A 14,747-nucleotide genomic window follows, 5' to 3' on the forward strand; every position below is an offset into this window, starting at 1 on the left:
GGCCTCATGAAGCGATGTGGCAGGCAGGATGGTCACCGGTTCGATGAGCTTGATTGAAGTCTCGGGTCACGGCACCAATGTAACAGTTGTGGACCCGTCCCACCAAGAACACACACAGAGGCCCTGGTTGGATGATGTGGCTCTTTACTTCAGGTAGCTTTCCTTTGCAGAAGTTTGGCTAGTAAGAACTTGTTTTCGGCTGTCTTCGGCTACTCGTTACTCAGTCCAACAAGATATGGCCTCAAATGCTGCAGTTGCTCACTTTTTGTTACAACTGTACAGAGCATGAGACGACAGGGTTTGCACCATTCTACCTTGTATTTGGGAGAATCCCTCGTCTTCCAGTCGACGTCATGTTTCAACATGCCCTAACCAACGACACTGTTGTCAGCCACTCAGACTTTGTGTCCCACCTGAGGAGAGATCTCCATGAAGCTGCTCAGATTGTGCAGAGGAACACTCTTAGGGAACAGACTCGCCATGCCAAGCTGTACAACCGCAAGGTCAAGGGCTCACCCCTCGTCATTGGAGACAGAGTGTTGCTTGCCAACAGAGGTGTGCCTGGGAAACGCAAGGTTGCGGACAGATGGGAGTCTAATCCATATGAGGTCGTGTCAGTGGAGCCTGAAATCAATGTCTACAGAGTCAAGGATTGTCTGACTGGCAGAGAGAAAGTCGTCCACAGGAATCTGCTACTCTCTGTTAGCTTCTTGCCCCGTGACGAAGAGGTAGATGGTGAATCTCTGCACTCAGAATGTGATGCTGCTACGCATGGAAGTGATCTATGCCCTGATGTGCCTGACGTGACGGAAGGCAGTAATGTCCGCACAATCAGCTGGCTGTTCCAGACGGGTGGTGATGATGGAGTCCACTCAGAAGAGGATGACAACTCGCTCGACCTGAGATCTGATGTTGCCCAGTCTGACTCTCTCACCAACACTGTGTCCAGTCAAGACAGTCATCCAGCCCCTGAAGAGGATATTGACCATACTGCAATCAGTGATGCTGGAGGCCCACCACCGTGTTCTGAGGATGTTCACCGACTGGACTTTGACTCCCCTGACATAGACATAGCCCCTAACAACGCTGCCCATCTAGACATGTCCCCTCCTGACAGTATCCTAGCAGACACAGACCCTCCTGTCAACGTCCCTCCAGTGACTGACTCCCCGGACACTGACGCCCCTGGGATAGCCTTTTCTGTCACTGACTGTCCAGACTTTGACGTTCCAGCTCCCCTAGCTCAAGTGATTTGCACACAGCCTAGCCGCCATAGTCTCAGGAATCGTGGGTCCATTAAGCCTCCTGCACGCCTTATATGCGAGATGAATGACCAAGTAGTTAATGAGAATTCTGTGTCTACAGTGCCTGTTAGGTCCCTATTTCAGTTCTTTAGAGATGCACTTTCAATTTGAGTACCAGGGTTGTGAAAGTATTTAACCAGAAGAGTGTTTAAGTAGTACTTGAAGCTACAGGAACAGTATTTTACATTTCAGAGGTGTAATGGGCATCTTTGAGTCTGTGTTTAGTTAGGAGGTTGGCCGTCTCCTTTCTTTACTCACTCCTTTTTGGGAGAGTTTTTGAACTGACATGTACTTCAGTTTGTTCCTTTTATTACACTGTTTTTTTTCTCTTTACCTCCGACTGCATGCTTTTCGCCTGTTGTTTTGTCCCAGAGTTGCACTCCCATATTTAGCAGAATTTCAGGGGGGTGTATGTAACAGGTTGAATAAGTACTTAGTGTTTAATTGTGAAATTCCTGCTAAAGTATGTATTATAGTCTTTGTATTGTTTGTCCTGCAATGAGAGGTTCAGTTAGCGCCATCTACTGGTACCTTTAAAGTCTATAAACGTGAACGGAAACCGGATGCCCTTAGCAGTCTTCTAGCTCTCTGCTATGCGGCAAGTCACGTTCCAGTGCTTCTCTGCAAAAAATATCATATTCTACCTTCAAGTTAACTTAGGAATCCACTGTTCGTTTCTCATCTTAGGCAATATGCAACAGTAGTTGACAGGCTATTACGTTGGTGCATTTTCATTTTGCATGTAATCGCACCACGTTAGTTGTAAGCTGCATGTAATCGCGCCACGTTAGGTTGGTAGGCTAGTAGTAGGCTAGGCCCTACTAATTTTGTAACCAAAGTCATTATTATTTCCCTTATAGAAGTCAGAGCCAGTGGAGGAGCTAATTTCCTTTTTTATGTTTGAACCAACCATTGCAGGTAATTGTTGTTGCACAGTGTTCTGTATCTTAAGGCTTAAGTTAACGAATGCATATTAGCCGCCACGTTCTTTAAGGCAGCAACGTGCTTGCCCGCTCTATTTTCTATTCACCACCAGGTGGTGATGTAAGGCAATTATTTATTAATTTTTGTTACCTTCAATATGTTGGTATGTTCTCTATTCATTTCTTTATAAAATAATAGGATGATGCAGGTTAAAAACAAGTAAAATAAGATTGTATTGAATTCATTGCAAAGCATTAATGTTAAAACCACTATACGATCATCTCTTGTTAACTTTTGTTAAAGGTCTTGGAATTGGAATGTATTTCATGTAAAATCTATATATGTTTTGTACTAGAGCAGTCTTCTAGCTCTCTGCTATGCGAAGTCAGAGCCAGTGGAGGAGCTAATTTCCTTTTTTATGTTTGAACCAACCATTGCAGCTTCCTGAAGTAAAGAGCCACATCATCCAACCAGGGCCTCTGTGTGTGTTCTTGGTGGGACGGGTCCACAACTGTTACATATATATATATATATATATACAACAATAAAAATTAGAATAATAATAGTGCTCCAGTGTGTGTGTATGCAGTGGTGAAGGTGTGTGTGTGAGAGGGGGTGTATGTATGTGTGTGTGAGAGAGAGAGAGAGAGAGAGTGAGAGTGTGCGCGTATGCGTGTGCATGTGTCAGTGTTGACCAGTGATGGCTGAGGCATGTTAGCCAGTCCCTTAGTAAGTTAGCAAAGTAGAAAAACATCCGTTAGTAGCAAAGCATGTTAACCAGTAGCAAAGTAGCAACACATCCATAACGTGTATGAAATGCTGTAATCCCAATACGAATATATTAGAATTATTAGAAGTATATGCATACATATCGACAGTAGTGACTCACTGAATAAGTTTTATATCGATGTAAATCATAAACGTAAAGCATCTGCGCACGCGCAACACCATGGCCCGGATCGCGTGCCCGTACGACCCCTCTTCCCAAACGTTGCTATGGCAATTGTGACCCCGCAGTCCCGCCCACGGCACTTTTGATTGGTCCGTTTGTGCTGTCATTCAACCTGCACCGCTTCTCATTGGCTCAGCCCGTCGGTCTGGTGTGGACGAGCTGGTTCGATGCAACAAGTGGAGATCCGAGCGCTGCCGAGTGGCTGCGATTATCTTCATGCCTCTTCGTCTTTTCCACGTTGATTTATCCGGATATCCATTCAGCGTGACTCTGTATCGATTATCGGAATGATTACACATACTATTGTTTAAATGTTCTCGTCTACGGGGCGTAGTTAGCCCTAGTCTGCTCCGGGAGAGGATGGAGGAACCCATGACAAGGCAAGTGTGTTGACTGTTTGTTATCAAGCTGAAGTTCGCCACGAATTGCACTTTTAAGACTTCCGACTTTTATTGTTGTTATTGTTACACATAGTCCTGTATGTTTGATTGTAATTCTGTCCTGTTGTTTGTAACTTAGTGTAACAGAGTGCTGAATGATTGTGAACAGGTCACACTTGAAAATGAGTCCTCTGAACTCAACGTGTTTTTTTTACCTGTATACATAAAGGTTAAATAAGAATTTAAAAAATCACCGAGCGAGTTCATCAGTTTAGATTAGGACACGTAACCCGTGGTGGATCTAGTATAGTTTAGATTAGGACACGTAACCCGTGGTGGATCTAGTATAACGTATTATTACTCTCCTGTCAAGCGTTATAACTGTCCGTAGTGTTGGACTCGCCTTTCTCTTTCATCCTCGAGAAAGTGAATATAGCTTTATGGTCTGTCCTTCTCTTCCAGAGAGACCGAGATGTCAGACGCTGGTTCGGGGGAAGAGGAGAGACCTCCTCCTTTGGAAGAGGAGTTACCCCCTCCTTTGGAAGAGGAGTTACCCCCTCCTCTGGAAGAGGAGTTACCCCCTCTTCTGGAAGAGGAGTTACCCCCTCCTCTGGAAGAGGAGTCACCTCCTCCTCTGGAAGAGGGGAGTCACGGAGGGAGCGTCAGAAAGGTGAGTCATTTTAACTACGCGCATACAGTCCAAGGCAGTTTTTTCCGGTTAGTTTTCGTTTTCTTTGTCTTTTCAACCCAGCTGTGTAGGAGTGAGACACTACAACTGTGATGTAGCATTTCAATCCAATGTGGGAGGCTGGCATGCGGGAGAGACCAGCCCGCTGCTGCCCACCCATGGCTGAGTGGACACCGGGCGGACGGGAGTCAGACCAGAGCCCTAATCCCCTACAAGCTCTTTTAGGATTACTGGGCATACGTTTATATAAACCAACACCGGTCTGAACTGGGAGAGATGAAGGCAAAGAGCGAGAGAGAGGGAGAAGTGGAGAGAGAGAGTGCTAAGAGGGTGAGAACATGAGAGGAGAGCAGAGCCATCCCCTATGCTAACTGTAGGAATGGTAGTCAGAAGTCCCCTCTGTGGTAAGCCATAGGTCAGGTGTCACTGAGAGGCCAGCAGGTGGCTTTGCTGGTCGGCAGGTCAGAGGGGACTCAGCAGGTGACCATTCCTCACACTCTGTTACAGCTCCCCACATCGTCAGTGTTAGATGTTCTCTGTTACTGCGTGTGTGTGTGTGTGTGTGTGTGTGTGCGTGCGAGCGAGCGAGCGAGCGCATGGTCTCCTGGTAACCATTGCCACAGGGATCCTGTTCCGTACTCATGTCATGTGATCCTAACGCTGGTGGACGCGGTGGTCTTCCTTACCTGTGGTTAACTGAGGAGACCCAGTGAGCTGCACTCAGCTGGCTCGGTGTTGCGTAACACGTACTGAACACTCCTCCAGCTCACATCTGCTGCACAGGATGCCTTACATAAGAGGCACTGGGAGACTCTCTCTCTCACATCTCTCTTTCTCTCTCTATCTCTCTCTCTCACATCTCTCTTTCTCTCTCCATCTCCCACTCTCACTTACATAAGAAGGACTGGAAGACTCTCTCTCTCACATCTCTCTTTCTCTCTCCATCTCCCACTCTCACTTACATAAGAAGCACTGGGAGACCTCTATACTGCTGCTTTTTCACAATGACAGACAGACAGACATATACTGTAGATAGATAGATAGATAGATAGATAGATAAGATTAGATTAGATAGATAGATAGATAGATAAGATTAGATTATATAGATAGATAGATAGATAGATACTGTAGATAGATAGATAGATAGATAGATAGATAGATGGATAGATAGATAGATAGGTAGATAGATAGATAGATAGATAGATAAGATTAGATAGATAGATAAGATAAGATAAGATTAGATAGATAGATAGATAGATAGATAGATAGATAGATAGATAGATAGATAGATAGATACTTTAATGATACCCCTAGGGGGAAATCAAATAACTTCACCTGTATTTACCTACAGTGCTGTACTCCCCAACTCACTCTCTCACGTCTCCATCTCTCTCTTTCTCTCCATCTCACTCACATCTCCACCTCTCTCTCTTCATCTCTCTCTCTCACATCTCTCTTTCTCTCTCCACCTCTCTCTCTCACATCTCTCTTTCTCTCTCCACCTCTCTCTCTCCCTCTCTGCAGGGGTGCGACCCCCTAGCCCAGACCCAGCGCAGTAAGCTCCACCTCTCTCTCTCCCTCTCTGCAGGGGTGCGACCCCCTAGCCCAGACCCAGCGCAGTAAGCTCCACCTCTCTCTGTCCCTCTCTGCAGGGGTGCGACCCCCTAGCCCAGACCCAGCGCAGTAAGCTCCACCTCTCTCTCTCCCTCTCTGCAGGGGTGCGCCCCCCTAGCCCAGACCCAGTGCAGTAAGCTCCACCTCTCTCTCTCCCTCTCTGCAGGGGTGCGACCCCCTAGCCCAGACCCAGCGCAGTAAGCTCCACCTCTCTCTCTCCCTCTCTGCAGGGGTGCGACCCCCTAGCCCAGACCCAGTGCAGTAAGCTCCACCTCTCTCTCTCCCTCTCTGCAGGGGTGCGACCCTCTAGCCCAGACCCAGCGCAGTAAGCTCCACCTCTCTCTCTCCCTCTCTGCAGGGGTGCGACCCCCTAGCCCAGACCCAGCGCAGTAAGCTCCACCTCTCTCTCTCCCTCTCTGCAGGGGTGCGACCCCCTAGCCCAGACCCAGCGCAGTAAGCTCCACCTCTCTCTCTCTCCCTCTCTGCAGGGGTGTGACCCCCTAGCCCAGACCCAGCGCAGTAAGCTCCACCTCTCTCTCTCCCTCTCTGCAGGGGTGCGACCCCCTAGCCCAGACCCAGCGCAGTAAGCTCCACCTCTCTCTCTCCCTCTCTGCAGGGGTGCGACCCCCTAGCCCAGACCCAGCGCAGTAAGCTGCAGCACCGCCGGGCCCGGATCAACCAGCAGATCAACAAGGAGATGCGCATGAGGGCGGGCGCCGAGAACCTGTTCAGGTGAGCCGGGCTGATTGGACGAGTCGGCCCCCCTGCCAGGGCAGCAGGTCAGGGGCGGGGCCAGGGCCTCCGCTACGCCACCCACCTCCTCTCCCCCGCTGGCCTCTCTGGCCTCTCTGGCCTCTCTGGCACTCAGTCCGCTCTGTTCTGTTCTGTTCTGCTCTGTTCTGTTCTGTTCTGCTCTGTTCTGTTCTGCTCTGTTCTGCTCTGCTCTGTTCTGTTCTGCTCTGTTCTGTTCTGTTCTGTTCTGTTCTGTTCTGTTCTGTTCTGTTCTGCTCTGTTCTGTTCTGTTCTGTTCTGCTCTGTTCTGCTCTGTTCTGCTCTGTTCTGTTCTGTTCTGTTCTGTTCTGTTCTGCTCTGCTCTGTTCTGTTCTGTTCTGTTCTGCTCTGTTCTGCTCTGTTCTGCTCTGCTCTGTTCTGCTCTGTTCTGTTCTGTTCTGTTCTGTTCTGCTCTGTTCTGTTCTGTTCTGTTCTGTTCTGTTCTGCTCTGTTCTGTTCTGTTCTGCTCTGTTCTGCTCTGTTCTGCTCTGTTCTGTTCTGCTCTGCTCTGTTCTGTTCTGTTCTGTTCTGCTCTGCTCTGTTCTGTTCTGTTCTGTTCTGCTCTGCTCTGCTCTGCTCTGTTCTGTTCTGCTCTGTTCTGCTCTGTTGTGTTCTGCTCTGTTCTGTTCTGTTCTGTTCTGTTCTGTTCTGCTCTGTTCTGCTCTGCTCTGTTCTGTTCTGTTCTGCTCTGTTCTGTTCTGCTCTGTTCTGTTCTGTTCTGCTCTGTTCTGTTCTGTTCTGTTCTGCTCTGCTCTGTTCTGTTCTGCTCTGTTCTGTTCTGTTCTGTTCTGTTCTGCTCTGTTCTGTTCTGTTCTGCTCTGTTCTGCTCTGCTCTGTTCTGTTCTGCTCTGCTCTGCTCTGTTCTGCTCTGCTCTGTTCTGCTCTGTCCCGTACGGCTGCCCGATATTGGAAAACTGACATTGCAAAAAAAAAAAAAACACAATAAAACTCTATGATATATATTGCGATTAAGGCTGTGTTAACGCGTTAACGCTTGCGATTAATCTGGAAACTTTGTTAAAAATAATTCATACAAATTCTTCATATTACCAAAATGGACCCCAACTGGCTTGCATAATTCCAAACACGAGTGTTCATCTGTCTGAGCTACTGGAAGGCATGTGAAACGTGCATAAGTTATCTGCGTTTCCCTAATTCATCGGGGTAAACACTTGTGTAAACATTAGCTGAGCAGGTTGCGCTGAGAACACAACGGTCCCATGTCTCATATTGGACATTCAACAGACATTCACATTCAGCATTGGGGAATTTCGTTTCAAAAAGCTTCCAGATGGAACCAGTTGTTTGCACATATTCCAGGGATGTGTTTCCACCGAAGCAAGCTAAGTAAAAAAACAACAAAACAACTCTGGTTCCTCTAACAAGCCTGGCTCCAGCCCCTGAATCTGAATGAGCTCTGGTTCCTCTAACAGGCCTGGCCCCAGCCCCCGAATCTGAATGAGCTCTGGTTCCTCTAACAAGCCTGGCTCAAGCCCCTGAATCTGAATGAGCTCTGGTTCCTCTAACAAGCCTGGCTCCAGCCCCTGAATCTGAATGAGCTCTGGTTCCTCTAACACGCCTGGCTCCAGCCCCTGAATCTGAATGAGCTCTGGTTCCTCTAACAAGCCTGGCTCCAGCCCCTGAATCTGAATTACTGAGTTACTAATTTGACATGCATTCCTTTATTCTAACACAACACATGTAGGCTATTTCATCTCCTCTCCCAAAATACAAGTAAATACTAGTATTTTAAACTTGTGATTAATCGTGATTAATCACAGCCTATTATTGTGATCAACTCTATTACATTTTTAAATCGATTGACAGCCCTAATTGCGATATGAAAGTGAGTGAACTGAGAGCTGTACAAGTTTTCCTTTTGTATCAAGCAGCAAAAATATACTCCTCAAAAATAGTTCAGAAACGTTATTTCGGTCGATTATTTCTCCCCTTTAATAATTCCAATTGGTATTGTATTTTATATAATTGAAAAGCCTGATTAGTCACCTTTACAACAAGGTACAACTTGTAAGGATCGTGCAATCGTGGAATGAGCAACACAGCTAAACATGTGGGTAGCGCCCCCCAAAATGTCCCAGAATCCCCTGCAATATTCTTTTGTTGGTATTCACTCTTGTTTTGTGTTGCTTGGTGGATTGGATGATGGCACTATCCCACAGTAATAAGGACAAAACAACACATATCGGCCATTTTTACACTTCATTCATTTTACACTGTCAGGGACCTCAGTAGCGTGTGGAAGATCCATACGCAGCCAACAGAAGAACATTGCAGGGGGTTTTGGCACATTTTTGGGGGGCGCTACCCACCCGTTTAGCTGTGTTGCTCATTCCACGAATGCACGATCCTTTCAAGTTGTACCTGTAAAGGTGACTCATTTTTATTTTTATTTTTTTTTACCAATAAGGACCATAATGGAAATAAGCAGTAGCTTTTTTATGTTATCCTTGACAGTTTTTTTTGTTGAAATGCACTTTACCTCTGTAATTCTTTAAAAAAATTGTCAAATAAAATCAATCAATCAATCAATCACTAATTGGCCTTTCCAACAATATAAAATACAATGAATTAATACCAATTGGTATTATTAAAAGGGAGAAATAATCCACCGAAATAACGTTTCCGAACTATTTTTGAGGTGTTTAGCTGTAGCATGATGTGTTGACATGAAACGTCCTAAAAAAAAAGTGCACTCGTCCTGGGAGGTGACTGCTGCACATGCGACGACGCTGCTGAAACGATAGATTGTGCAGCCCGACGGTCCAGGGATGTCTGCTCCTACGGACGGTGGTGGAGTCCCGTCCAGTCTTGTTGTGGGAAAAGGTTATGCGGTCAGGCACAGTGGAAATAACACATTAGTGTTGTTTTGGGAGGTGGGTATTGGAAACGCCCCCATCAAAAGCATACACAGCCCTGTTTTATGACCCTGTGTGTGTGTGTGTGTGTGTGTGTGTGTGTGTGTGTGTGTGTGTGCAGTGCCAGTCAGCATGTTGTGGAGCTGTTCTTTTAATTGTCTCCAGCCGTTGACATTTGTCATTGTCAGCGAGTCAGCTTAAATATCACACGCCGCGCACATACAGGCGCACACAGACCGCAGCCTACAGCGAGCAGATAGACGACTCTGACCCGGCCTGAACCTCGCCAGTCACCAAACAGCGTGATCGCGTCCGCCTGCTAGATTTCCATCCCAGCACATTACGCTAAGGACCTGTGAGACGTGGTGGCTCCACATCAAAGCGAACCTCTGTGAACCATGTTGAGCCCTCTCTGACCACATTACTGTCTTCTGACAAGTTCAAGTTCAAAAGTTGTCCCACTCGGGGAAATTGGTTTGCAAACAGGTGAAAACATAGGACAGGGGTAGACATAGGAAGCATGAACATAGAACAATAAACAAATAAAAACATCGAACAAATACATTTGTAGACAGCCTACTAAGAACCCATGGCTCAGAGAATTGGAGAAGAGAGAAAAAATAATACCAACAATTCAGAGGCTGTTCCTTATTGAGCCTAGGGCTGGGTTTAAAAAATCGATTCATCGATTCATGAATCCCAAAATCGATCTTTTATTTAATGAATGAATAAATGAAGGAATGAATAGTTCATTAATTAATTCAATGATTCATTCATTCATTCATTTTTGGAAATCAGTATCGATACCCAGCCCTAGTATTGATGTGTTGCATAACTTGGCAGTCATGTAATTAAGGTTACAGCTGAAAAAAACAAAACAGGTTTTAATAACACTAACCGAATCGATATTGAATCGAATCGAATCGAATTGAATCGTGATAATCGATTCCAAACCTTGTGAATCGGAATCGAATCGATTCTTGAAATTCGACTTGATACCCAGCCCTAATTGAGCCTGTCCATTGCTACGAAGACAAAGGGAACCTTCTGTCTCTTAGTCGTCCTCGCAGGCGTCCTCATCCTTGATCCTCCCTCCCTCCCCGTTCCTCTCCTTGGTTCCTGGTCCATCTCTCCCCTCCCCGCTCCTCTCCTTGGTTCCTGGTCCATCTCTCCCCTCCCCGTTCCTCTCCTTGGTTCCCCGTCCATCTCTCCCCTCCCTGTTCCTCTCCTTGGTTCCTGGTCCATCTCTCCCCTCCCCGTTCCTCTCCTTGGTTCCTGGTCCATCTCTCTCTGTCCTCCAGGCCTCCATCTGCCTCAGTCCCCTCCGGGATGGGGGATCTCTCATGTCGTTTGGGGGGGCTTCTGTCGATGATGGTGAATACGACTAGCTGTGTGTGTGTGTGTGTGTGTGTGTGCGTGTGTGTGCTGCCCTGCAGGTGATGCAGCTGGGGCAGCAGGCTTGTGTACAACAGGGAGGAGGAGGAGGAGGAGGTGTGATGGCTTAATTAAGACGGTGTGCTTTCTGCCTCTTCAGGGCTGTTTTAGCTGCTGCGTCAGGATCTTAACGGGATACACGCAAAACACGGCGTCATCCTAATTAAAAGCGAGCCAAGCCGTCCCTCGCCTGTTTCCCGGGAAGTAATTGGGTTTTGAGAGCGGCTCGCTCATGAAAAGATTTATGATATCGGGCAAGTTATTAGATTAGGAGAGATTTTACGTACCCCATTCATCAAGCTCAACGGTTGACACATAACAGAGCTGGCTCTCGCAAACACCCCCCTACCCCCCCCAACGCCCAGCCCAGGGTCTCTGTGGGGGAGTAAACCTCCCACCCAGCCCAGCCTCTCTATGGAGACGTGGGGGGGGCGGGGGGGGGGGTCACAGAGACCAAGGCCCTCCACGCCCACACAGCCACCCACCAATCAACAGGCTTATTGTCTCCTCCTATTCCCATGCTAATATTCCCAGGGGAGCCGGCCAGAGGAATCTACTCACGGGTTGGTTGTCTGTTGCTGTGAGGATTATGTTTACATAAACTCACACCCACGCACGCGCACACACACTCACGCACGCACACACACACGCACGCACACACACACACGTGCACGAGGGGCTTTTGTGGAATCGGGTCATGGTTGGAGTGAGGGGGAGGGGGGAGGCAGGGGCTTTGGAAGGCTAATGAGAGATGAACAGAGAATGTGTGTGTGTGTGTGTGTGGGCGCGTGGGGGGAGGGGGGTCCCTCATTATGGCTTTTGATTGGCCGATAAAGACGTCATGGTATGTGCTGGCATGTGTTAACTCGGTGTGTTATCTGTGGGAATTCAGACAGTAACTGGCCCAGGCGCGAGGGGTGTGACATCATTCAGGATTCCTACACAAACAGCAGGGAGAATTTCCTGACTCAGAAGTGTTGGGAAGTTATTAGCAACGTACTTATTGATTAACTTTCCTCCTAATTAAGACGTTGACACATTTCCACACTAACAGGTTTGTTTGTGTGTGTGTGGGGGGGGTGTGGGTGAGGGGTATTTGGCAGCCCTTTAAATCTGACCTTAATCAGCTTGTCCTCGGATGGAAAGGTGTTGTGTGTGTGTGTGTGTGTGTGTGTGCGTGTGTGCGTGTGTGTGTAGGGGGGTCTGAGGTAGGATTTGTTTGTGGGGGAGGGGGGGTTGTGTCATGGGCTTGGCGAGTGAGGTTCAAGGAGTGTGTGTGCGTGCGTGTGTGCGTGCGTGCGTGCGTGTGTGTGTGTGTGTGTGTGTGTACAGGGTTGAGTTAGCTTAGTGTAGTCACTAAAGGTTCTTATAAAGTTTTAGTAGATGGCGTAGTGGGAGGAGCAGCGCTTTGAGAGACCCTACGTTCTAGTTGTCCCTCTCAAGCGCTGATCATGCTGACTGGGCTGGATCATATAGAGCTGGCGTTCCCTGTCAGCGTCACGAGGGGGGAGAGATTCTCTGACTTGAGACGGAGATCACCTGTTCAATTCCTCCAATGAGATCACCTCATATCCTGTCAGCATACAGCTGAGCCAACCAGGCGGTCGCCTACTTCGGCAGCACACGTCTGCAACGGCAAACCTGGAGAAGTACATAACTACATACTTTGAGCGCGTCAGTCTGTACGTGACCTCCTGGTTTACAGCACTACGGGGAATGAAAGCCGTCCATTTTGTGATGTACTGTAACATGACACGTTTACAGTGTTCTCCTGAAGGTGCATCTGTGAGAGGGGTGAGATGATTAAGGGGTTATTAATCCTGCGTCTCGGGGAGAAATCTGCGGTGGAGTTGGTGTTGGTGGGAAGGAGGTGTGTGTGTTGGTGGGAAGGAGGTGTGTGTGTTGGTGGGAAGGAGGTGTGTGTGTTGGTGTTGGTGGGAAGGAGGTGTGTGTGTTGGTGGGAAGGAGGTGTGTGTGTTGGTGTTGGTGGGAAGGAGGTGTGTGTGTTGGTGTTGGTGGGAAGGAGGTGTGTGTTGGTGTTGGTGGGAAGGAGGTGTGTGTGTTGGTGTTGGTGGGAAGGAGGTGTGTGTGTTGGTGGGAAGGAGGTGTGTGTGTTGGTGTTGGTGGGAAGGAGGTGTGTGTGTTGGTGTTGGTGGGAAGGAGGTGTGTGTGTTGGTGGGAAGGAGGTGTGTGTGTTGGTGTTGGTGGGAAGGAGGTGTGTGTGTTGGTGTTGGTGGGAAGGAGGTGTGTGTGTTGGTGTTGGAGGGAAGGAGGTGTGTGTGTTGGTGTTGGTGGGAAGGAGGTGTGTGTGTTGGTCTTGGTGGGAAGGAGGTGTGTGTGTTGGTGTTGGTGGGAAGGAGGTGTGTGTGTTGGTGGGAAGGAGGTGTGTGTGTGTTGGTGTTGGAGGGAAGGAGGTGTGTGTGTTGGTGTTGGTGGGAAGGAGGTGTGTGTGTTGGTGTTGGTGGGAAGGAGGTGTGTGTGTTGGTGGGAAGGAGGTGTGTATGTTGGTGGGAAGGAGGTGTGTGTGTGTTGGTGTTGATGGGAAGGAGGTGTGTGTGTGTGTTGGTGGGAAGGAGGTGTGTGTGTTGGTGTTGGTGGGAAGGAGGTGTGTGTGTTGGTGTTGGTGGGAAGGAGGTGTGTGTGTTGGTGTTGGTGGGAAGGAGGTGTGTGTGTTGGTGTTGGTGGGAAGGAGGTGTGTGTGTTGGTGTTGGTGGGAAGGAGGTGTGTGTGTTGGTGGGAAGGAGGTGTGTGTGTTGGTGTTGGTGGGAAGGAGGTGTGTGTGTTGGTGTTGGTGGGAAGGAGGTGTGTGTGTTGGTGTTGGTGGGAAGGAGGTGTGTGTGTTGGTGTTGGTGGGAAGGAGGTGTGTGTGTTGGTGGGAAGGAGGTGTGTGTGGTGGTGTTGGTGGGAAGGAGGTGTGTGTGTTGGTGGGAAGGAGGTGTGTGTGTTGGTGGGAAGGAGGTGTGTGTGTGTTGGTGTTGATGGGAAGGAGGTGTGTGTGTGTGTTGGTGGGAAGGAGGTGTGTGTGTTGGTGTTGGTGGGAAGGAGGTGTGTGTGTTGGTGGGAAGGAGGTGTGTGTGTTGGTGTTGGTGGGAAGGAGGTGTGTGTGTGTTGGTGTTGGAGGGAAGGAGGTGTGTGTGTTGGTGTTGGTGGGAAGGAGGTGTGTGTGTGTTGGTGTTGGTGGGAAGGAGGTGTGTGTGTGTGTTGGTGGGAAGGAGGTGTGTGTGTTGGTGTTGGTGGGAAGGAGGTGTGTGTGTTGGTGTTGGTGGGAAGGAGGTGTGTGTGTTGGTTTTGGTGGGAAGGAGGTGTGTGTGTTGGTGTTGGTGGGAAGGAGGTGTGTGTGTTGGTGTTGGTGGGAAGGAGGTGTGTGTGTTGGTGTTGGTGGGAAGGAGGTGTGTGTGTTGGTGGGAAGGAGGTGTGTGTGTGTGTTGGTGGGAAGGAGGTGTGTGTGTTGGTGTTGGTGGGAAGGAGGTGTGTGTGTTGGTGTTGGAGGGAAGGAGGTGTGTGTGTTGGTGTTGGTGGGAAGGAGGTGTGTGTGTTGGTGTTGGTGGGAAGGAGGTGTGTGTGTTGGTGGGAAGGAGGTGTGTGTGTTGGTGTTGGTGGGAAGGAGGTGTGTGTGTTGGTGGGAAGGAGGTGTGTGTGTTGGTGTTGGTGTGAAGGAGGTGTGTGTGTTGGTGTTGGTGGGAAGGAGGTGTGTGTGTTGGTGTTGGTGGGAAGGAGGTGTGTGTGTTGGTGGGAAGGAGGTGTTGGTGTTGGTGGGAAGGAGGTGTGTGTGTTGGTGTTGGTGGGAAGGAGGTGTGTGTGTTG

General features: G+C 48.6%; 1 protein-coding gene across 1 annotated transcript in view; it reads left to right on the plus strand.

Moving 5' to 3' along the window:
* Nucleotides 1-4,032: 4,032 nt before the first annotated feature.
* Nucleotides 4,033-14,747, plus strand: part of rhpn1 (rhophilin, Rho GTPase binding protein 1) — a gene marked incomplete at both ends in the record, with an annotated part of 24,118 nt that continues 13,403 nt past the window's right edge. The window contains 2 exons of the mRNA XM_084443859.1: nucleotides 4,033-4,230; nucleotides 6,479-6,594. Of these exons, the coding sequence (XP_084299985.1) occupies nucleotides 4,033-4,230; nucleotides 6,479-6,594 (314 nt within the window). The remainder of the gene's footprint in view (nucleotides 4,231-6,478; nucleotides 6,595-14,747) is intronic.

The sequence above is a fragment of the Borostomias antarcticus genome (genome assembly GCF_949987555.1).
Source record: "Borostomias antarcticus genome assembly, chromosome: 10".
Taxonomy (NCBI): Eukaryota; Metazoa; Chordata; class Actinopteri; order Stomiiformes; family Stomiidae; genus Borostomias; species Borostomias antarcticus.